This window comes from Leopardus geoffroyi, chromosome A3 (genome assembly GCF_018350155.1).
Source record: "Leopardus geoffroyi isolate Oge1 chromosome A3, O.geoffroyi_Oge1_pat1.0, whole genome shotgun sequence".
Taxonomy (NCBI): Eukaryota; Metazoa; Chordata; class Mammalia; order Carnivora; family Felidae; genus Leopardus; species Leopardus geoffroyi.
This window is the reverse complement of record NC_059336.1, coordinates 30,035,086-30,057,741: the sequence shown is the minus strand read 5'-3', so window position 1 is coordinate 30,057,741 and position 22,656 is coordinate 30,035,086. Positions and strand designations below refer to the sequence as shown.

Genomic DNA, 22,656 nt, shown 5'->3' with positions numbered 1-22,656 from the left:
TATTTTTCATCTCTAGAAGTTTGAGATATTTTTTACAGCTTTTCATATCTCAAGTTAACATGGTTCAGTCTTCTAGCTTCTTCAACATATAGGATACCGTTATATTAATTTTTTTAATGTTTATTTTTTGAGAGAGAGAGAGAGAGAGACAGAACATGAGCAGCGGAGGGGCGGAGAGACAAGGAGACACAGAATCTGAAGCAGGCTTCAGGCTCTGAGCTGTCAACAGAGAGCCCAGTGTAGGGCTTAAATTCACAGACTGTGAGATCATGACCTGAGCCAAAGTCAGAAGCTTAACCAGCCAAGCCACCCAGCCCCTATAATAATTTTTTTAATATACTTTCTTCTAGTCTTATCTGGCCTTGCTTTTAAACTTTGTTAGCCAGGTGGCAGAACAGCATTTAATTTAGGGCTAATTTTACCCCACTGCTGAGGCAGAGGCCTTCTGAGTACTCTACCAGACATCCCTGTGAAATACGAGGCTTTCTGCTGTGGCTGGTGGGAATGGGCAGAAAGTCTCATTCAAGGTATGGGTTGATGTTCATTGTTTTACATAGGAATATCCAGTTTTTCCAGTACCATTTATTGAAAAGACTCCTTTTTCCTCGATCTGCTGTTTACCTTTGTTGAATATCAGTTGACTGTACGTATTTACTATTTCCTACAGGCTTCAGTGAATGGTTGGCTCTCAGGCAGCTCCTTCATTGTCCCTGTAGGGCTTTAAAGAATGCGGAGTGTTTTTTTCTACTGAGCAGAGATTGTTCAGCATTGAGGCACAGGGACGCCAGTCCCTTCGGCACATGGGGCAGTGGACACATCCTGAGAACTCTGGTTCCCAAGCTGAGTCCCACCCTCCTATGCTGGGAAGACCTAGGCAGTGGGCAACTGCTAATCTGCTGACTTCCTTCTGAACCCTCTTGTGTGTTCCCTTGTGTCCACATGAAGCTAGCCAGGGATGCCGTAGAGAGAATGTCCTCTGCAGCACTTAACGTGAATGGATTATATAGCTGCATATTACCTACAGCATAGATGACTCAGGAACAGATGTTGAGAGTAGTAAGCAAATCACAGAAGGACACATTTATTAAAATTCTATTTATAAAGGGGCGCCTGGGTGGCTCAGTTGGTTAAGCGTTTGACTTTGGCTCAGGTCAAGATCTCATGGTTCATGAGTTCAAGCCCCAAATCAGGCTCTTTGCTGTCAGTGTGGAGCCTGCTTCATATCTTCTGTCTCCATCTCTCTGCCCCTCCCCACACTCACTTGCTCTCTCTCTCTTAAAAATAAACATTAAAAAAAATTTTAATAAAAAAATAAAAGTAAAATTCTATTTATTTGAAAGCAAAACAGATGAGACCAAATAATGAATAGTTTATAGATACACTGAAATACATTAAAATTATATGGAATTCGGGGTGTTGGTTCCCTCTGGGTAGAAGAGAGAGAGCCATTGAGAAAGGACATTTGGGAGGCCTCAAAGGTACTAGCAATGCTGGATTTCTTAGTCTGAGTGGTGAGTGTACAGGCGTTGAGATTTTGTTGTTACTGATTTTCTTTAAACCATACGTGTACATTTCACACACTCTCACACAGAATGAAAATTATCCAGCCATTGTATCATAGTTCCTCAGCAGTGATAGATGTTCCCTCTTCACACAGGCTGGACCACTGGAGGAGTTTTCTTTGTACAGCCAGTTTTCTAAAGGAGGAAAAGCCAAATTCTTCATTGGCACTTGGTGTCTTGTTTGCCTGAGGGCTCATCCTTCTGTTGGACTCCTGGTGATACAGAGGTCAATCAAAGACAGAGCCAGGCCTCAGTCCCCTGCTGCTTCTTGGGTAGTGAAGGGGAACTTGCTCTTACTTTGGGTTTTTAGACTCACAGAATGGAGAAGGAATGAGAGAGGCCATTCAGTAAGGGCACTGGGGATGAGACAAGGAGCCAAGGAGATCTCATCAGGAGTTGGCTCCCATGGTCACTGAGAAACCCCTACAAAGGCATTTCCCTTCAGACTGAAGTCTGACAGTCATGAGTCCAGAGCAGATACTGGAAGTGTCTTTACTTCATGTGGATTAGGATCCAGAGACCAGGTAACAGGCACTGGGCCACCCAGTGAGTCACATTTCATGTGTGCTCTGAGGATAATGAAAGTTACTGCTCCCAGAGCCAGGCCGAGGGGTCGCTGCAACACAAGGCAATCTCTTTGCACCAGTACTAAAATCAGTTTCTGTTTACTGTGTTCTTGCCCTGGGCCAGGCCCCAAAATGAGTGCTTTTCCAACACTGCCTTATGAATTTCTGTCTTCGTCTTTTCCATTTTATTTCAAGCTTGAGTCTAGAGAGAAAGGAAATACTGGAGATGACCTCTCACATCTGTGCTCTTTTCTGGAAGCTTTGGAAGGATGTTGAGATTTGTCTAGGAGGCCTTTGAGTGGCACTGTTCTTGCTTCTGAGAAGCGTCTTGTTGGAGCTACACAGGTGGAGGGTGAGCCCAGAACCTGGAAGGGTACCGATACTAAGCAGTAGTAGGGGAGCAGTTCTTAACCTAATACCTGTTGACCTCTCTTTTCTCTGTAAACAGTAGGTAGAGTTACCTTGTGGCTAGAATCAGTGAGGTCATGACATGAGGAGAGTGCTGAAAATCTTGGCTGGGACTTGGGGGAGCTACTAGAGGAGCTGAGAGAGCAGAGGAAGGACTGCGGCAGCGCTGTGGGCCTCTTGAGGCTAAGAAGCAGAGAGAGCACATCGTCAGATCAGCCATAGGGAGCCATTTGGAGAGAGCCAAGTGGGGAGAAGCCGGGTAAGAACCAGAGGGGCCCAGGTGCCACAGTGCCTTGGCCGCACTGCACATAGTTCTGTCACTTTGGGGAGAAACTTCTCTAAGCTTGTGTCTCCCCATCAGTCCTGTAAGAAGAAGATTACTTGTGAAATTTGTTGGGAAGATGGAAAACTATAATGTATATGATGTGCTTGGTGCAGTTAGTGTAATTAGTAAATACTGAGCAGAATCTGTTCCCATCCCCTTCCCTAAGAAAACAGAAGTTAAAGTATGCCCTGTCCTGGAAGATCTGCCCTAGATGTGGGTGAGAGGAAAGTCAGAAACTTCTGAGCAGTAGGGGAAAACTGGGGGCCTGAGGTTTCAAAGGCTCAGTGACATCAGAGGATAAGATTTGGGAAGTGAGATAGCAAAAAGGATGATAGGATGTTGCACTCCAAGAGTAGGTTCTGGAGCTGAAGATTTCAGAGGTTAAGATGTTCTGGGTTCTGTTTTACTGCTGTGGCATTGGGATTGAGGAGTAGTGAGTCCAGAATGGGGTGTGGGTCATCCCCTGGATCTCTAAGAAGGGATGGAAGTCTTGGTTGTTTGAAACATTGTGGCATGATTAGGAGGGTAGTCATTGTGAGCATTGAAGGGAAGAAAGGGCTTGTGTGTCTGAGGGAATGAAAATATTGTGCCATCATGGAAGGGAATGGTCTGGGAGCAGCCATGAAGAACCTTGGCACTGATACAGGATGAAGCTGGGTGGTGGGTGGCTTCTATTCAAGAAGACTATAGGGCAAGCCTATGTGCAAAAGAGGTCAGGCTCTACTTGTTAGAGGTTGTGAGGTTTATAGGCCTTGAACCTGGATGCCTTAAACTGGGCAGCTCCTGCTGCCCCAGATGCTAAGGTTAGCACTATTTCCCTCTAACTGAGCATCTAGTTTGTCTATTGGTATTCAGGCTCCAAACCTTCCTCTTGTACCTAAAAGCTGCCTCTACCTCCCCTATTTCTTTTCATGCCCCATTAACATGCACACTCCAGCACACTTCCTCAGGCCTTTCTGCCTCCTGAAACCGCACCTCCTCAGGAAAACTTGAAGTCTCCAAAATTCCTCACCTTTGCCTTTGTTCTTCTTGTCATTACAATCTCAAGCTTTGGGGCTGCATTCCTAGAGCTACAGCTCAAGGAATCAGTCCCTCTTCTTTGTCTTCTGCCCTCTGTAGTCTTATGGGTGCTCTGGGTGCTTCATCTCAGTTTCCAAACCCAGCCTTAACACTTGTCATCTTAGCTCTCCATCCTTTCTTGGCCTGCCCCCTAGGGCCCATAGTGAGCGATTCTGTATGACCTTGACCACCCAGAAAACAACAGTTCTCCTTAGACCTGAATCCTCGGAACTGAAGAAACCACATCTGGTGTCTACATCCCACCCATCTTTTGTGAATATAGAACAACAGGTCTCTGGTGTGTATAGAATCCCCTTATTGCCTAACTCAAATATTCCTTTGCTGGCCACAGGGACCCTCAGGCTCCCTTTACTGTCCTTCAGCTGAGACCCTACTGCTCTTGTTGGGCCTTAAGTGAGGGATGTGGTCTCTTTAGAGCCAAGCCACCTTCTGCCAAAATAGAAGGAAGCAGAGTTTATAAACTCAGCGGTAGAACAAACATACCCCAAAGTCTTTTTCAGTGTGTTCCTGTAGAAGGCACCCACAAGTGAATGTGAATTTTGCCTCTCCCCATCAGCTGATAACGTACTTGTTTTTTCTAATTTGCGTACAAAGACTGTGATGCCTCATTTCTCTCTGAAGCTCTAGGAGTGTACATCAGCTTCCCCAGAGCACGGGGCTCAGCATAAAAATCATGTAACTTGGGGTGCTGGGTGGCTCAGTCAGTTAAGCGTCCAACTTCAGGTCAGGTCATGATATTGCAGTTCGTGGGTTTGAGCCCTGAATTGGGCTCTCTGCTATCAGCACGGAGCCCATTTCAGGTCCTCTGTCCTCCATCTCTCTCTGCCCCTCCCTGGCTCGTGCTCTCACTCTCTCAAAAATTAAATAAATAAATAAAAACATTTAAGAAAAATTGTGTAACTTAAGCATTACAGATACTAGTCTCTAGTTACCACTGTGGTTTGCCCTGGTACCTGTAAGGACATTGGGATCTAGCCCCCAAGATCCAACCCTCCAGCTCTGACCAGCTCTTTTTTCCTTCCAGGGAAAGTGCATTTCTTCTCTAGTGGTCTTCTGTTTTCTCACCGTCATCACGGAAGTATCGTCCTTTCCAAGGATCACATGAATTCCATTTTATTCTATGATGGGGTAGGTGTTTTACCAGTCCATGGCTTTGATGTTCAGAAGGATACTCACACTTCTGAGATGAAAACCAAATAACTCCCTGTCCCTGTTCCTCCACCATGGGGCAGGATTGCCAATAATTTAATTTATTGAAGTATACTTTAAATACAGTTAACTGGGGCGCCTGGGTGGCTCAGTCGGTTGAGCGTCCGACTTCGGCTCAGGTCATGATCTCACTGTCCGTGAGTTTGAGCCCCACATAGGGCTCTGTGCTGACAGCTCAGAGCCTGGAGCCTGCTTCAGATTCTGTGTCTCCCTCTCTCTGTGTCCTTCCCCCACTCACGCTCTGTCCCTCTCTGTCTCAAAAATAAATAAAAGAATTAAAAGAATTAAAAATAAATAAATAAATAAATACAGTTAACTATATCCATTTAAAGTTTTGATAAATGTATATACTTGTGAAACCAGTATCACAGTCAAGATACAGATGACTTCCATCACCCCTAAACTTTTTTAATGCTCTTTTGCAGTTCGTCTTTCCCTCCACTTCTGGCTTCAGGCAACTACCAATTAGCTTTCTGTCACCGTAGATCAGTTTGCAGTTCTAATATGGGCTCCTGGATGGCTTAGTCAGTTAAGCATCTGACTCTTTGTATCGGCTCAGGTCATGATCTCACAGTTGTGGGATCAAGCCTTACATTGGGCTCTGCACCGAGTGTGGAGCCTGCTTGGAATTCTCTGTCTCCCTCTCTCTTTGCCCCTCCCCTGCATGTGTGCACACACACTCACTTTCCCTCTCAAAGTAAGAAAATAAAATAAAATAAAATAAAATAAAATAAAATGTTACATAAATGGACATCATACATTCTGTACCCTTTTGAGTCTGGCATTTTTCATTCAGCATAATGATTTTTAGATTCACCATGTTTGTATCAATAGTCTGTTCCTTCTTGTTGCTTTATTGCCGAATGGTATTTCATTATTTGGATATAACATAAAATTTATCAGACTAATTTGTAATTTGAAACTCTAGAAAGTCTCAAGGAGAGAATTTACTAAAAAGTAAAAAAGTAAACTGGATAAAATGTTTTTGGTGATTAGAACAAATTATTTTCTATTAATAATTCTGTCTTGGGGCGCCTGGGTGGCGCAGTCGGTTGAGCGTCCGACTTCAGCCAGGTCACGATCTCGCGGTCCGTGAGTTCGAGCCCCGCATCAGGCTCTGGGCTGATGGCTCAGAGCCTGGAGCCTGTTTCCGATTCTGTGTCTCCCTCTCTCTCTGCCCCTCCCCCATTCATGCTCTGTCTCTCTCTGTCCCCAAAAAAATAAATAAACGTTGAAAAAAAAATTTTTTTTTAAAATAATAATTCTGTCTTTATTAACATGAAGTTAGTTAGCAGATATATGGAAGTACATCAGAAACAGCCTCACACTACCATGTAAAACAGTAAATTGGCAAAGAATAAATAAAAGGTTCTATTGGCAAGGAGAAATGCAGTAAGTAATATGAATGTCCAGCCATAGGGGTGGCTTTAGAGGATAGTGGGATGCAATCTTTGAAGATATTCACAGATAGTTTATAGCAACTTGGCAGGTGCTGATGGTAAATGAAGTTTTAAAAGCAGGGTCCTGGGGGGTGCCTGGCTGGCTCAGTCAGTCCAATATGTGACTCTTGATCTCTGGATTGTAAATTGAGCCCCATGTTGGGTGTAAAGATTACTTCTCTCTCTCTCTCTCTTTCTCTCCTTTTTTTTTTTTTTTAAGTTTATTTATTTTGAGAGAGAGTGCACATGCACAGGAGAGGCTGTCAGCATGGAGCCTGACTTGGGGCTCAAACTCACGAACCATGAGATCATAACCTGAGCTGAAATCAAGAGTCGGACTCTTAACCGACTGAGCTACCCAGGTAACCTTAAAGATAAAATCTTCAAAAAATAAAATAAAATAAAATAAAATAAAATAAAATAAAATAAAATAAAATAAAATAAAATAAAATAAAATAAAGTAAAGTAAAGTAAAGTAAAGTAAAATAAAATAAAAGCAAGGTATGGAATTAGAAAGATAAATACAATTTTGCACTGCCTGAAAAAGGCAAGTCAGTAAATGAATAGGAAAAAAGACTAGAAGGAAAATTACTAAGATGTTAGATGTGGTTGGGTTTAGACTATGGAACTTTGGATTGATTTTTTTTTAACTTTCTCTATTCTATTTTTATATTTTTTCAAAATTTTAATTAGTGAATATGTTATTTTTATATTGAAAACAATTTTTTAAAGAAGCTTTTCCCTAAGATCAGGACCAAGACAAGAATGCTCATTTTTGCCACTTCTATTCAATATAGTATTGGAAGTTCTAGCTAGAGTGGTTAGGCAAGAAAAAGAATTACAAGGCATTTAAATTGGAAAGGAAAAAGTAAAATTATCTCTCTTCACAGATGGAATGATCTTATATGTAGAAAACACTAACGATTCACACATAAAACCTGTTAGAATTAATAAATGAATTCATCAAAGTTGCAGGATACAAAATTGACACCAAAAAATCAGTTGTATTTGTATACCCTGGTAATGACCAGTCTGAAAAAGTTAGTAAAAAAACAATTCCATTTACAATAACACCAAAAAGAATAAAATAAAATACTTAAGAATAGATTTACCCAAAGAGGTGGAGACTTATATGCTGAAAACTACAATGCATTGCTGAAATTAAAGAAGTTCTAAATAAATGGAAAGACATCCCATGTTCATGGGTAGGAAGACTTAACATTATTAAGACCACAATTCTACCTAAAGTGATCTACAGAGTGAGTGCAGTCCCTATCAAAATTCAATGGCATTTTTTGCAGAAATAGAAAAACCCACCCTGAAATTCATATGGAGCCTCAAGGTATGCCCAAACAACCAAAATGATCTTGAAAAGAGCAGAGTGGAAGGACTCACACTTCCTGAGTTCAGAACTTACTACAAAGCTACAGTAATCAAACAACTGTATGGTATTAGCATAAGGTCAGACCAATAGAATAAAATAGCCCAGAAATAAATTTTTGCATATATGGTCAAATGAGTTTTGACAAGGGTGCCAAGACCATTCAGTGGGGAGGGACAGCCTTTTCAACAAATGGTGCTGGGAAAATTAGATATCCACATGCAAAAGAATGAAGTTAGATCCTTACTTTATGCCGTATACAAAAATCAACCAAAATGGAGCATAGACCTAAATGAAGAGCCAAAACTACTAAACTCTAAGTATAAAACACAGGAGCAAAATCCTCATGACTGACCTTAGAATAGGCAGTGATTTCTTGAATATGACACCAAAAGCCCAGACAACAGATGAAAAAATATATAAATTGGACTTCATCAAAATTGAAAACTTCTGTGCATCAAAGTACAAGTGCAAGAAAGTGAAAACAACCCACAAAATGAGAGAAAATATTTATAAATCATGGGGTGCCTGGCTGGCTCAGTTGGTAGAGCATGCAACTCTTGATATTGGGGTCATAAGTTTGAGCCCCACATTAAGTATAGAGATTGTTTTAAAAAAGATTGTAAATCTGATAAGGGATTAATACCATAGAAAGAGTTTTGAGTGACGTTTTCAGTTTAGGAGAAAAGACCCTTGTACTTCCTGTATCTCCCATAACTGGGTATTGGAAAGCCAATACCATAATTCCATAATTCCAGCCATCCATAATTGAACCCTAGTATATCACATAATGTGAAAATAATTGCAGTGAAATTCATTATATGTGTTCTGACAGTAATCATGAGGACTAGTGTCATGCAAATGGCTTTTCTCACTGATTCTCCCTCTTTTTTCTCTTTAGGATTCCACCAGTGTTGTTGCTGCCCTTCTGATAGAGTTCAAAAGTTCTCTGCTTCCTCATCTCCCAGTTCATTTCCATGGATCAAGCAATTTTCTGATGATTGCCCTTTTCCCCAGATCAAAGATATACCAAGCATTTTACTCAGAGGTAACACCAATCATTAGCAAAACAAATACTTTTCTTTTCCTTAGGAGTTTAGATGGTAAGGCCACATCACAGGGCTAACAGTGAGGTGATGAGAGGCAGAGCTGGGAATGGTGGAAGTGGCTGCTTCTAATCCCTGTGGGTCCTGGAATGGTGCTTTTGCCATTGGGAGATGAGAACCTAAAAGAACCAAACAAAAGGCTTTTTAGCTGCTAAGACAAATCTTCTTTGTCCCTTTAAATCCTAATTAGAGTCATTTTTCTTTTAGCTACTTTATTGAATTGTTGGGCCACACCTATTGGATAAGAGTTCTGTAGCCCTCCCCAGTCTCTGCCCATGGTTCACAAGCCCTGCCCTTGTGAATGGTCCCACCTGACAGTCTGCATGTTATAGGCACTCAGTACAGGTTGCATGAGTGAGAGAGCTTACCAAGAATTACACAACCCACTTAGAGACGATGCCGTAGCCAAAGTTAAACACATGGCCAGCCTTATGACTGGTGGAAATGCTCGGAAAGGTCTGATTGCGGCAGCTTATAAGGGGACAGTGTCCCTCTCTCAGGACAGATTGACAGAACATGGAAGAGAGAAGGGTTGGCCTGGTTGCAGAGTGGCCTCTCAGGCTAGTCTATGTCTTACTCTTACTGCCTGCTCATCTTTCCTACCTCCTTGTGCTTGTCCTTTCAATCCAGGGACATAGAGATAGCACTTCAGATTCTTCTCAGCTATCTCTGTGCCCCTAAACAGGACTTGCTTGAACTGCTCCTTCTGTCTGGCCCTATCACCAGGGAAGAACATGCCTATGCTGCCAGAACAGTGTTACCTGACACCTTCCTCCGTGCTTCCTGGCTTCTGAAGGAACAGAATCCCTGGGAGAGGAACCCAGAAAGAAATTCTGGTTTTGAAAAATACAGAACAAAATTGCTTCAGGCGTCTATTTTTGAAACAAACTTGTTTGTTATGATGGTTTTTCTCTGTCCTGACAGTCTAGATTTTCAACAACCATCAAATCCCCATGTGGATTCCATATCCTGTTGTTGGGTTTAAAGTGTTCTTTGCTCAAATTCTGTTTTGTTTAGGTCTTCTCCCCCTGGCAACAGCAGGCTAACTCAGGGCTGTCTTTAAAAGTGATCCAGGAAGATGGATTATCTGTGGAACAAAAGAGATTGTAAGTGGCTGCCTTCAGTGTTTATGCTTGTTTCCCTAAGCTGTGTGTGTCTGCTCTCTCTGCAGGACGACTTACGTTATGTAACACAGGGGTCTTGGCTTCTGAAAGGGCCAGCACAGTCATTTCAGTGCTGCCACTTGCAGGTAGCCAGTGCCCTTGGGGAAACAGAAGTCAAGAGAGATGAAATCCACCAAGAATCAGAAACCTGTAATATTACCAAGGGTTTCAGGCAAGCCTTCCTCTCTGGGTACACCAGTTGTCACACACTAATACCGCACTGTGTTTAAGTCATTGAGATGCTTATTTTGGAAGTGTTGACTCCGTCACAAGACTCTGGCTTGAAAGCATCAAGTTATGTAAAGTGTGGTGCTATAGGGAGATGGAGTTCTAATCTGTGAGCTTTTGATATTCCAGACACTCCAGTGCGCAGAAGCTCTTCAGTGTCCTGAGCCATTCTGCTGGGGAGAAACGGAGTCCTCTAAAGCTACTCCCAGCCAAACTCCCAGAGCTGGACTGGTGAGCTCTGGTTTTCTGTTTATAGATGTTTCATGGTCTGGCTTTTGAAATGTCAGAGACCCCAGCGTTGGTCCTTTCTAAGCTGCTCTTTCCAGGGGCGCCTGGGTGGCTCAGTCGGTCAAGCGTCCGTCTTCGGCTCAGGTCATGATCTCACGGTTCGTGGGTTCGAACCCCGCATCGGGCTCTGTGCTGACAGCTCAGAGCCTGGAGCCTGTTTCAGATTCCGTGTCTCCCTCTCTCTCTGCCCTTCCCCCACTCGCGCTCTGTCTCTCTCTGTCTCAAAAATAAATAAACATTAAAAAAAAAAAGTTAAGCTGCTTTTTCTTTGTAGCTTCTTAGGGATCAGTGTAAACAGTAGTAGTGACACACCATATAGTTTTATTCTCTAGAGAGTATCTGTCTAAGGTTTCTTTTTTAGCAGTTAGATAAGGCGTTTCTCATGTGAAGGAGCACATTCAGGCAAGGCTGGCAGTGGTAACATTAACATTGTCTTTGTTTTTCTAGGTTTCTTCAGCATTTTGCCATCAGCAGTATTAGTCGAGAGCCTGTGATGAGGACCCATCTCCCAGTCCTGCTACAGCAAGCTGAAATCAGCCCTTCTCACCGAGTAGAAAATGACAAGGTACAGCAGCTCAGCAAATATGCTGGGAATTCACAGGAAGATAAGCCCGATAGCCTGCCCTTTGATCTTCTATGTCAGTTAACAAAAAGAGCTCAAGCAGGGTCCCTTTTGTAAGACTCTCCACCTCCTAGGATACTGATGTAATGATATACAGGAAACCTACTCTGTACAGTGACTGTGTACAGGTGTCTGTACTGACCCCAGCCAAGCCCTGTAGCAGCCATAGAGCCCTAGCACCTTGCCATGCCCTCCCCTGGCTTCTCCACGTCTTTCAGATTCTTGCTCAGTGCTCTCATCCCATCAGCCTTTTCTGTTTGTGACAAGGACTTACCTGGAAGTGGGTGACACATTGAGCTTAATAAGAGGAAGGGCCTTATTGGGCCTTGCTGGCATCACTAGGGTAAGGTGATACTTTATAAACACTGTCTTCCCAAGAGTGGATTTTAATCCGCTCCCACCTCATATGCCCCTCCTTTTGACCCCTCCCACCATTTCTCTGGAACCAGAAGTCATAATATACTCCAGGAGGGCATTTATTTATACATAAATCTAGAAGACACTCACCTGCAAAAGAAAATAGGAGTACCAAGCAGTTAGAAGCCTGGTTTTTCCCTAAGGCAAGAGTTTAAAATGAAAATGCCTACTCATTAAAAGGGTGCTATAGGACTGGCCTTAAAGTAAGACGGTGTCTGGCTATAAGCACATGTGCTGTGATTTGAGAGCCAGGGACTTGGGCGCTGAGGAATAGGACCAGGGTGGGGAGGAGGATAAACAAGAAGTTGCATGGAATACTGCCCACGGGGACAGTAAGGGATATAGAGTAGGAGCCTGGTTGGAAGGGAGGAGGGAAAACTTCTGGTTCCCACAAAAGAAGAGAGATCCACAGCCATCTTTGTGCTGATGTGACCAACTAGAGTGGTAACTGCCACCAGCTAAGCTTTAATCTAACTCATCTGTGACCAGGCCCATCCCAGTGAGTCTTGTGAAATAAAAATTTACATCGAGGGGTGCCTGGGTGGCTCAGCCGGTTAAGCATCCAACTTCGGCTCAGGTCATGATCTCGTGATTTGTGGGTTCAGGCCCCACATCGGGCTTTGTGCTGACAGGTCGGAGTCTGGACCCTGCTTCGGATTCTGTGTCTTCCTCTCTCTCTGGCCCTCCCCCACTTGCACTCTGTGTCTCTATATCAAAAAATAAATACACATTAAAAAATTGTTTTAAAAATTTACATTGATACTGTTCAGTAGGTGTATGGTTCCTTTCCTCCCCTGCTCCACCTCTTCTCTGTCACTGGATTTCTTTAAGTTGCTTCAGAATACATACCTGCAGAGGGCCCTGTTTTCATCTGGTTGTGTGTTAAGGCTAAGACAGTCCAACCTGCTCTTCACCTAGTCAAGATTCAGACGTACTTCCTACATTCTGTTTGCTTCCTTAGCTCAGGCCATTTGGCTTGGGTGGATTGGGCAGCCAGACAGAAACATCCCCATGCCACTCCTCTTCCTTGGCTGAGCTTACTTACCACACCAGTTTAGCCTGTGGCACTTTGTCTCAGACCTCCTTTCTGCCCAGTGTTTTCCATGGTATTTTAACCGATCCAGTCAAGCCTGCTGCATAGAAATTATATTAGGAACACTACATTTTACGTGGTGTTTGGTATGTCCCACACACACTGTTCTAAACACTTTACATATATTAACTCAGTTAATCATCACACCCACCTGCAAGATAGGTTCTGTTATTAGCCCAAGGACATATATCTAGGTGAGTGCTGGTGCTGAGGTTCAAACCCACAGAACCTGGTTCCAGAAATCATTTCTCTTAACCTGTTACACAACGCTGCCTCCCTGTTGAATGACAAACTCACGTGACTTTTCTTTCATGTAGGTAACTATCAGCATTGTAACTGGCCTCCCAGGCTGTCATGCTAGCGAGCTCTGTGCTTTCCTGGTCACTCTGCATAAGGAATATGGCAGGTTAGTACGGCTGCTGCCTTTGCTTTGGGGAAAGGGATTCTATGCCTGGGCCCACATAGGCACTGGGAAACCTTCAACATGTACTGGCCTTTGGTGTGATTGGTATTAGCACAGGAGCCATCTATCCATTCATTTAACACATTTATACTGAACACGTCCTGTATGCCAGACATTGTTCTATGTGTGGGCGACAAATGAAAAAAAAAACAAAAAACAGACTAACAATGTCTCTGCCTTCGTGGACCTTACATTCTAGTTTAGGAAGACAATTAACCAGACAAGGAAAGTAGTATATTAGCTAATGAAAAGTGCCATACAGATAACAAAGTAGAGAAGGGTGTAGGGATTGCCAAGCTGGGAGGGAGGTCCCAGTTTTAAATTGGGTGCTCAGGGAAGACCTCACTGAGAAGCTGGCATTTGAGCAGAGGCCTGAGGAGATAAGAGGAGTGAGTCTTTGGAAATCTGGAGACAAGCACTGTAGCAGCAGAACTAGCACAGGCAAAGGCCAGGGAGTGTGCCTGGTCAACAGGGCAACTCAGGACCAGGGTGATTAGAACATGGGAGCTGGTGGGTGTGATCCGTCCCTGACCACAAGGGGACTGCATCCGTTCAAGTGCATCTGGGACACGTTGGCTTAGGGGAAATTGGGAAGATCGTTCATCCATCACTTTCATATGGCTGGCAGATTACTAAACATCCCTGGCTAACTGAACAGGCATTTAATATCTAGTCAGTCTACCTCGAAGTAAGGCATCCTGCAGGAGGCCATAAGGAAGATGGAAAAGATGGAGAAGATGGAAATCACCTAGAAGTTTGGGAGTTTAGGGAGATGTGGGAGGTTGGACAAGTTTTACAGAGATGCTCCAGAAATATTGGTCTTCTTACAAGTACTAAGTAGCTAGCCAGTTCCTCCCTTGTTTCCATTTCTTTTGTTGTAGAAATAGTCTGAATTCTTCACCCTGCTCACTTCTTAGCAAAAATTTTACTCAGCACCAGACTGAAGCCATTTTATTGGATGGTCCTTCAGGAAATGACTGCCCAGTCATAAGGAGTCTTTCTCAATTCTGAAGTCTGATTAATGGTCATGTGCTTACCTGACCTTTTCCCCTGTGGCAAGGCATTTCCTGTCAAAAGTTCCAGTGATAGTGGTTTCAGGATACGGAGCTCCCCAGGCCTCCTGTGCGGGGTCACTGGGCAGAATGTATGTGGAAGTACTGGTCACATTTGGATCCACTGGCTGAGTCTGTGGGGCCAGGCCATCAGGCAGCCCCCATGCTGAGATTATACTTGCCGTTTCCAGGTGGATGGTATACCGCCAAATCATGGACAGCTCCGAGTGTTTTCATGCTGCCCACTTCCAGAGATACCTTTCCAGTGTCCTGGAGGCCCAGCAGAACCGCTCTGCCCGCCAGTCAGCCTACATCCGCAAGAAGATTCGACTGCTTGTGGTGTTGCAAGGGTGAGCACTGGAAGTCTTCTGGGGACAATGGGAATGGTGATGACCTTGCCATTACTGTTGTACTTTGTGTGTGGCTAGCCTGGGACACAGAATGACCTCCACATTTGCATGAGCAGAGTCTGCACTACCCAGAGAGGCCTCAGACAAGCAAGGACTCCGGTTACCATCTTGTGCCCCAGAGAGCTGCTGTAGCTTGCCCACAAGTTTTAAGTTTGGTTTCAGCACGATGGTATCCTCAAAATTCTCTATCCTCACGGTAGAGAATTAGGGAAGAGATTCTCTGGGCAAGATTCTTTGATAATTCTTGTAACAGTAGTGGCCCTGTGGTCTCTTCCTTTGCTCTCTGTTTCAATCCTCCCTCATGTGGAGTTGCAGAGGCAGCCCCTATCCTCTGCATTCTCGACCCCCACCATTCCCAGGATGGCTGGTCCAGGAGGTTTTCCTGGGACCCTCAGTGGGGAACATGAATAGTCCAGTTGGGCAGGAAGCTCCCTGTGAGAATAGGTTGGACAGAGTGAGTACCACTGCTTCAGTGACCCTAGCTGAAAGGAGTTTACCTCGACCTGTTTGTTCTAAGGCCTTCCAGGGAGGAGCCCTATGCAGGCCCACCACCCCCCAGGCCCAGAAGAGAGCATGCCAGGTCAGGGAAAACATAGTCTGTGGTCTTGATGATGGCTGGTAATACGGAAGCTTTTGGCAGTTCTCACAAAGCGCTTTTGTGCTATGCTATGTTTTTTGTGCTCGTAATAATTACTGTTTGCAATTGGCTAATTGTTTCCAGTAGAGAGCAGGCCCAGATCCAAAGCTCTGTTGGGTTTCCTGGGCGGATGGATGGTGAGAAGTGGAGAAAAGCTGGGCTGGTGGTCCTGAGTCAGGAGGTGGACAGCACCGTGCACTCCACCAAGCCGTCGTTCGTCTTCTTCAGGCCTTGTTCTCACACCTGCCCTGGCCTTCCCTTCTGTCAGCCCTTTTGTCCTGTTTGTGGGCTGAGGTCATGAAAGCCACAGAGCAAGAGTCTAGGCTTGAAACCACTTGTTTTCTTCTGGCTTTCCATCACTTCTGATGGTCAAAGGAATGGATTGGTCCCTGCCAGAGTTGAGAGTCATTGGGAGTGTGGACCTGGAGTCAAATTCAGCAATTTGCCATTGTGCAGCTGAGGGCATTTCCATCTTCCATCACTTGAGAAAGCATCGTTGACTCCTTGTCTCTGGCAGTACAGGTCTGCAAAAGTGTCAGCTGCCCTGGTTGTGCTGGACTGCAGTGACCGTGTATGGCCAGCCCACTCTCAGACCCAGCTTTTGCGCAGTTGAAGTCCCAGGATGCTAGGGATCTCAGCTTTCCTGAGGGACTCAAGTGGAAATACCAGCAAAATGCTATGGCTCTCGCTAAGACATGGTTCTTATGGGCCAGGCCCATTCTCTTGAGGCTCAGCAGGGAACTCATGGCTGCCTCCTTTTTGCATGACCATCTCCTTGGGACTGGACCTTCATGCCCAGTATTGAGGTTGCCAGTGAAGGGAGACTCCAGAGGTTTCTCAAATTGAGATTTATAGTCCCTGGATATGGCTTTTATCTTCATTTATAGGGTTCATGGGGGAACACTGTGGTCTAGGGCAGTTTTCTTTTGTCCCCAGAGTGGCCTGGTTCCATTTGACTTCCTACAGCAGTGGGGCAGTGGTGTTGAGCTTTGACATCCACTGGAGCTGTTAATTGTTCTTTTAAAAATTAATGTATTTTGAAATGATAAAATTTTAGAAATAGAGGACAGATTGGTGGTTGCCGGGACTTAGGGATGGGAGTGGGAGGTAGGAAGAAGGTGGGTGTGGTCATAAAAAGACAACACAAGGGAACCGAGTGGTGGTGGAACTGTTCAGTGTCTTGACGGTGGTGGTAGATACAGGAACCTATGCAGGTAATAAAATTGTCTAGAACTTACAGACAGACACACACATAAAACTGGAGAAATCTGAATTTAAAAAAAAATAATTTTAAGGAATTTGAGAGATTATATTTGTTTATACTCCAGAATATTGTAAAAAATTATTCTTTAAATTATCTACACTTAAAGTCTCTCTCAAAACAAAAATTGAATTATTAATCTGAAACACATGCCCAAATTGTAGGCTTAAATTGCAAACATAAAACAGAGGCCAAAGGACAGTTGAATGGGGTATGTTGTTTCAGAATAAAGAAAGTAAAAATCCTGCTGGGGTTTTGTTTTGTTTCTTTGTTTTGCTTTTATTTTTAATAAAGAGAGAACTGACAAGAAAGAGGCAGACATGAAGAACCGGGGGTTTTTGTGTGTGTTTGTTTTTGTTTTTTGGGGTTTTTTTTCCTTCATCATGCATTTGAGGCAGTTTATTAGCCAAAGCGATCGAGTTCGGGCTCTGGTAGCTGGAACAGTGTGCTTCCTTCCGTAGTGAAGCCTGCCTCCTCCTGTTGGGAGGCCCTGGCCAGGATGATTACAGGGCAAGGGCTGAGGAGGGAGGGAGAGCCTAGCAGCCTCCTCCTCACAACAAGTACAGTGAGTGACAGACACCAAGGGCCTCCTGTCTTGCCACAGCAGTTCCTGGCTGCAGTACCCACATTCATCACCTCGATAACCCTGCTCCCACCAAGGATTTTGGGGCCTATTTTCATTCCAACCTTTTTTCCATTAAATGGAATGCTCTGAAAACCTGGGAATTACCAGCCACTCTCTCTGAAGGAAAACCCAGGATATTAAAATGACCAAAATTACCAGGATTTGGTAAATCTTTCAGTTCTTTTCTGCCCTCAGAAAGGATTCTCTAGGCTCATACCAGACATGGAAAATAAAAAGCTTCCGAAACTTATTTTTAGAAGAGAGAGAAAACTGATGCTTAGGAGCAAGGCTGGGGCACTTAACCAGGAGGGTTAAATCTGGTAAACATGATCACAAAGAGATTTGGGGCAGTGTGCAAGCATCAGTCAGTCCTACTTAACAAGGGTGCAGAACGCCTGGCAATGCAGGCAGTGTGGGGTGCTCTCTTGCATCCAGGCCTAACTAGACACTGCAGAACCAGGAGAAGGAACCCCATGTGGACATCCACACATGTGCCCAGGCAGGGGGAGAAACCGGGGAGCAGAGGGCTCACTCTAACAGCTCTCTGACTACCAGGCACTCGTGGGGAAGCTCTAAAACCAGGCACACCCTGTTCTTGATTGAAGTACTGCTAGTTGGTCAGGACAGAGGCAGACCTGGGGATTGGGATGTGAATATTACAGTCTGGGATAAAGCCAAGTGCCATTTTGCAGATGAATTATTTGTAGAAACTCAGGGAGTGGCTCAGGCAGGCTATACCTTTCCCCCCAGCCACCATCACTGGCTTCCCAAGGGCCCAGGCTAGAACCCAGTCCCATATGATCAGTAAGGATGCCTTCTGATTTCCCTTCCCTCTATAGGAACTGACCTTTTGGTGATAGGCTGGGAAAATGTTCTCTACAAGGTAAAGAGGGAAGGCCCCTTCTTGGAGTGGCCATGGGTCTACCCATGATTGAACATCCAGTTCCTTCATCTGTCCTGCTTAGGCACCATAGATTACACCATTCAATCACTTTACATTATTACTGCAGAAACAGACTAAATACAAATAAATGAGAAAATACAATGTAGCTGATGTTCAGTGCTGTAGGGAAGAATTTCGTGGGGACCGGTGGTGCCAAAAGGAAGGTTGCTGTGTCACATAGGCTGCAGGAAGTCAGAAGATCCCTCTCTCATAAGATGCCATTTGAGCAGAGACCTGAAGGGAACAAGGAAGCAAGCCTGGCAGATATCTGAGGAAAAGAGCACCACAAGAAGGGACCGAGAATGCCAGGGTGGAAATATGCCTGGCATGTTCAGGGAAGAACCAGGAGGTCAGGATGGGTAGATTGAGGTAAGGGAAGGAATAGTAGGAGGAGAAAGTCCTTGCAGTGTGGGAGTCAGATCATAGACCACCGCGGGGGCTGAGGTAAGGGCTTTATTTAGCTTTTTTATTTTCTTTAATTTTATTTAAATTTAATTTTTTTAATATTTTTGAGAAAGAGAGCATGAGTGGGGGAGGGGCAGAGAGAGAGGGAGACACAGAATCTGAAGCAGGTTCCAGGCTCTGAGCCATCAGCACAGGCGCCCCGTAAGGACTTGGGCTTTGACTCTGAGTGGGATGAAGCCACTCCGTGGCTTAGCACAGTGGGGTCAGCACGATCCTTCTAGCTTCTGTGTTGAAGACAGGTCGGGCAGGGCCAGGGACAGAAGTAGGGAGGTCTGTGAGGGGTACCTGGATGGCTCAGTTGGTTAAGTGTCCGACTTCGGCTCTGGTCATGATCTCACAGTTCGTGAGTTTGAGCCCCACATTGGACTCTTTGCTATCAGTGTGGAGCCTGCGTCAGATCCTCTGCCTCCCTCTCTCTGCCCCTGCCCCGCATGCGTGTGCATATGTGTACGGGTGCACGCGCTCTCCCTCCCTCTCTCTCTCTCTCTGAAAAATAAACATTAAAAAAAAAAAAGTAGGGAGGCCAGTGAGGAGGCTGTGGGGTGATCTGTGCAAGAGATGGTGACAGTCCTGGCCCAGTAGCAGTGTGAGAATGTAAGCAGCCATCTCATTCTAGTTATAGTTTAAAAATTGAGAAAAAAATGGAGTCCCCTCTGCTGAGAAGGACAAGGCCTTGGGAGGAGCATGCATGGGGGAGTTAAATGATAAATATATTACATTCTAACTAAAAATAATTAAAGTTGGCTCTGGAAGTTGTAGTTTAGAGGGAGTTCCCAGCAGGAAAGACAAATGCAAGCGGGGTTTGACATGTGTCTGCTGACCTACAGAGGTACCTGATGATCCCCATTCTCTCTTGTCTGCATGTTCTGTGAAGCAGAAGGAGAGGGGAAAGCTATTAAAGGAAATAGACCAACATCGGAGCTCCTAGGTTGATTGGAAAACAGGCCTAAGGACACCAATTCCACCTTCAGAGCGCCAGGGTCATCTGCAGGCTTCCCTTCACTCCTAGAAGTGATGGGGGGTTCTTCCACTCACTCTTGCACAGTTAGGAGTACTAATGGGGTTTGGGAATGCAGAAACACTGTGGGATGCAGGGACGGGCTCTGAATCATGAAGTGGGATGACCCCAAGGAACCTAGTCACAGGTACCTCCTCGTGGTTTTCCTTCCACTCTTGCTCACTCAGCCCCTCAGTGTGCCCCTCTTCCCCCATTCTGCGGCCCCAGTCAGTAAACTAATCTTTCTCTTTTTTTCCCCCAGCTACACAGATGTCATTGATGTTGTCCAGGCCCTGCAGACCCATCCAGACTCAAATGTCAAGTCCTCCTTCACCATTGGTGCCATCACGGTGTGTGTGGAGCCCCTGAGCTGCTACATGGACCACAGGTACATACTTCGGATTATCTCCAGCCCACAAGACGTGATGGGTTTAAGTGTACAGAAAGCGATTTTCTCCCACCCACCAGAAGGAGACACATCTTTACGTGTTATTGTCTTTTGGAATGCATTAGTCTACCTTATATATAATGAATGCTCAGTTAATGCTTGATTTGTGCTAGGTTCTCAGGAGATGCCTATACACTGGAAGCCTCTCACCCCTTTTTTTTTGCACTGAAAAGTTGCCCATCTAGAGTGGTGGGACTTGAAACGGCTTCTCCCATAAAAAAAGGATGCCCATGGGGCACTTGGGTGGCTCAGTCAGTTAAGCATCCGACTTCAGCTCAGGTCATGATCTCACGGTTCGTGGGTTCAAGCCCCATGTCAGGCTTTGTGCTGACAGCTTGGAGCCTGGGACCTGCTTCGGATTCTGTGCCTCCCTCTCTGTCTGCCCCTTCCCTGCTGCCCCTCCCCCACACACTCTCACTCGCGCATGCGTGCTCTCTCTCTCTCAAATAAATAAACATTAAAAAAAAAAAAAAAAAAAAAAAGAATGCCCATGGCAGCCTTTCTTTTCCTCTTTACTACAGGGGAGGTGATTTGTTTCCCAAGGTACTTGGAGTATCTTATAGATAATTTTTCCTATGCTTAAGCCACCTTAACCTCGGTTAATGACATTCATTCTTGCTACTAATAGGTGAACTATTTTTTTCTCGAGACATTGGAAGTAATATAACAACAATGAAAATTGGATAATTATTTACCCATAATCTCACTAACTCAGTGGTTTAAGTATTATAATTTTTGTGAATTCCTTTTTTGTCTGCATGTCTTCACAGTTGCAGTCTACATATAACTTTATATGCTTCTTAGATTAGCATATACTATATAAGTTAACATATGTTCCAGTATCACAGTGGTAATTGTGCATATGGCTGGATATGATTGTCTTAACAGTTTCTCCACGGTTAGTCACATAGGATGTCTCCAACTTTTCACTATTATAAATAATGCTATAGGAACATTTTTATCCATATAAATTTCTCAAATTTGAGATAATTTCCTTAGAATCTTCAAAGAGATATTATTAATTAATTGTATGATCAGTTTTATTACTCTTCATTCACAGCTGAAAATTGCTTTCCGGGTGGGTTTTGTGGTTTATACCTCTCCAGTGGTGTCTGGAAGTATCTATTTCATCATCAGAGCACTCCTCACTGGGGAGAGATTCAAACATTACATTGTCCCTTCAGAGAGCTATTTGACTTCCTGTCCCTTTAGCCTAGTGGAATGTATCCCAGGTCTGTAACCACGTGTTCTTTCTGACTAGTCCAAATTACTGTTCTCTCCTGGAAACTAATTGATCTACCCTTCAACCTTCATCTGAAAGAGCTCCCTTCCTATTTAAGTCCCAAGTTGATATCTTCAGATGTCTCTTATAAATTATATTGGAGGTTACTTCCCTTATCACCTCGACTGATTTCAAGAAATGTCTTCGCCATATCTCTTCTCTTTAGCTGTGACTTAGGTTCTGCTCTCCCATAAAAAAGCCAAGGTGGTCTGTTTTCCTTTTGTCCTAGGTTATTATGGTGAATGCTGAGCATCACCACTGTACTTTGGACTACTGTATTGACTCTTACATGCCACCTTTCTATCAGTCGTGTTTCTTATTTTCCTCAAGTTTTCATTTAAAGATAAACTAAAGGGGTGCCTGGCTGGCTCAGTTGAAGGAGCAATGACTCTTGATCTCAGGGTTGTGACTTCCAAGTCCCACGTTGGGTATAGAGATTACTTAAAAATAAAATCTTAAAATAAATAAATAAAGATGCACTAAAGCAGAAGGAGATTTAATGTGAGACAGATAATACCATTTTTAAAAGGTAGGAAAAGATAGTAATAAGCGAACGACAGATGGGGATTATACTTCAGAAGAATTAGCCTAGACGAGTACTCTTCTGCACTGTCAAGAAAAAAAAAAATTAAGAAGAAGAGAAGTTAATAGGGTGAGGTGGGAAGAGCTCAGAGAAGTTATATAAAAGGTCTGGGGAAGTGGGCAGGAGGGATCTTCTTGGGGTGATACAAATGTTCTAAAATTGAATTGTGATAGTTGCATACTTCTGTAAATTTATGTTAAAAATCATTACACTGTACACGTAAAATGAATGAATGTTATATGCAAGTTATACCTCAGTAAAACTCTTAAATAGAAAAGATCAGGGAGACCAGGGAGTTTAGTTAGCAAATACAGATAGAAAATGAACTGCTAGAGCCCTAGAAAGAAAATGAAGACAATAATAAAACCACCATCGCAATAAAAAATCTCAATCAAAGCAGTGAGAAGTAGAATAGACACTGCTAAAACTTGTCTGTTCAGAGAGCCTCAAGCTTGATAAAATAACAAAGTGAAGAGGAAAAATAGACAAATTAAGATCATTAGAGAAAAGAGAGGAACTGTAGAATATAGACTTAGCTTTTGTGAGTGCCGAAACCATTTCTGTTTAATGCTTAATGCAAGTAAGTGCTCACGAAATATCTGG

At 44.0% G+C, this 22,656-nt stretch overlaps 1 protein-coding gene across 4 annotated transcripts in view; it reads left to right on the top strand.

Moving 5' to 3' along the window:
• The window catches only part of DNAAF9 (dynein axonemal assembly factor 9), a 134,402-nt gene that overhangs the window by 79,558 nt on the left and 32,188 nt on the right, over positions 1-22,656 (top strand). For all 4 annotated transcript variants that reach the window (XM_045445169.1, XM_045445168.1, XM_045445167.1 and 1 more), the window contains 8 exons: positions 4,966-5,069; positions 8,872-9,018; positions 10,094-10,182; positions 10,597-10,698; positions 11,203-11,320; positions 13,205-13,293; positions 14,594-14,752; positions 20,003-20,128. In XM_045445169.1, the coding sequence (XP_045301125.1) occupies positions 4,966-5,069; positions 8,872-9,018; positions 10,094-10,182; positions 10,597-10,698; positions 11,203-11,320; positions 13,205-13,293; positions 14,594-14,752; positions 20,003-20,128 (934 nt within the window). The remainder of the gene's footprint in view (positions 1-4,965; positions 5,070-8,871; positions 9,019-10,093; positions 10,183-10,596; positions 10,699-11,202; positions 11,321-13,204; positions 13,294-14,593; positions 14,753-20,002; positions 20,129-22,656) is intronic.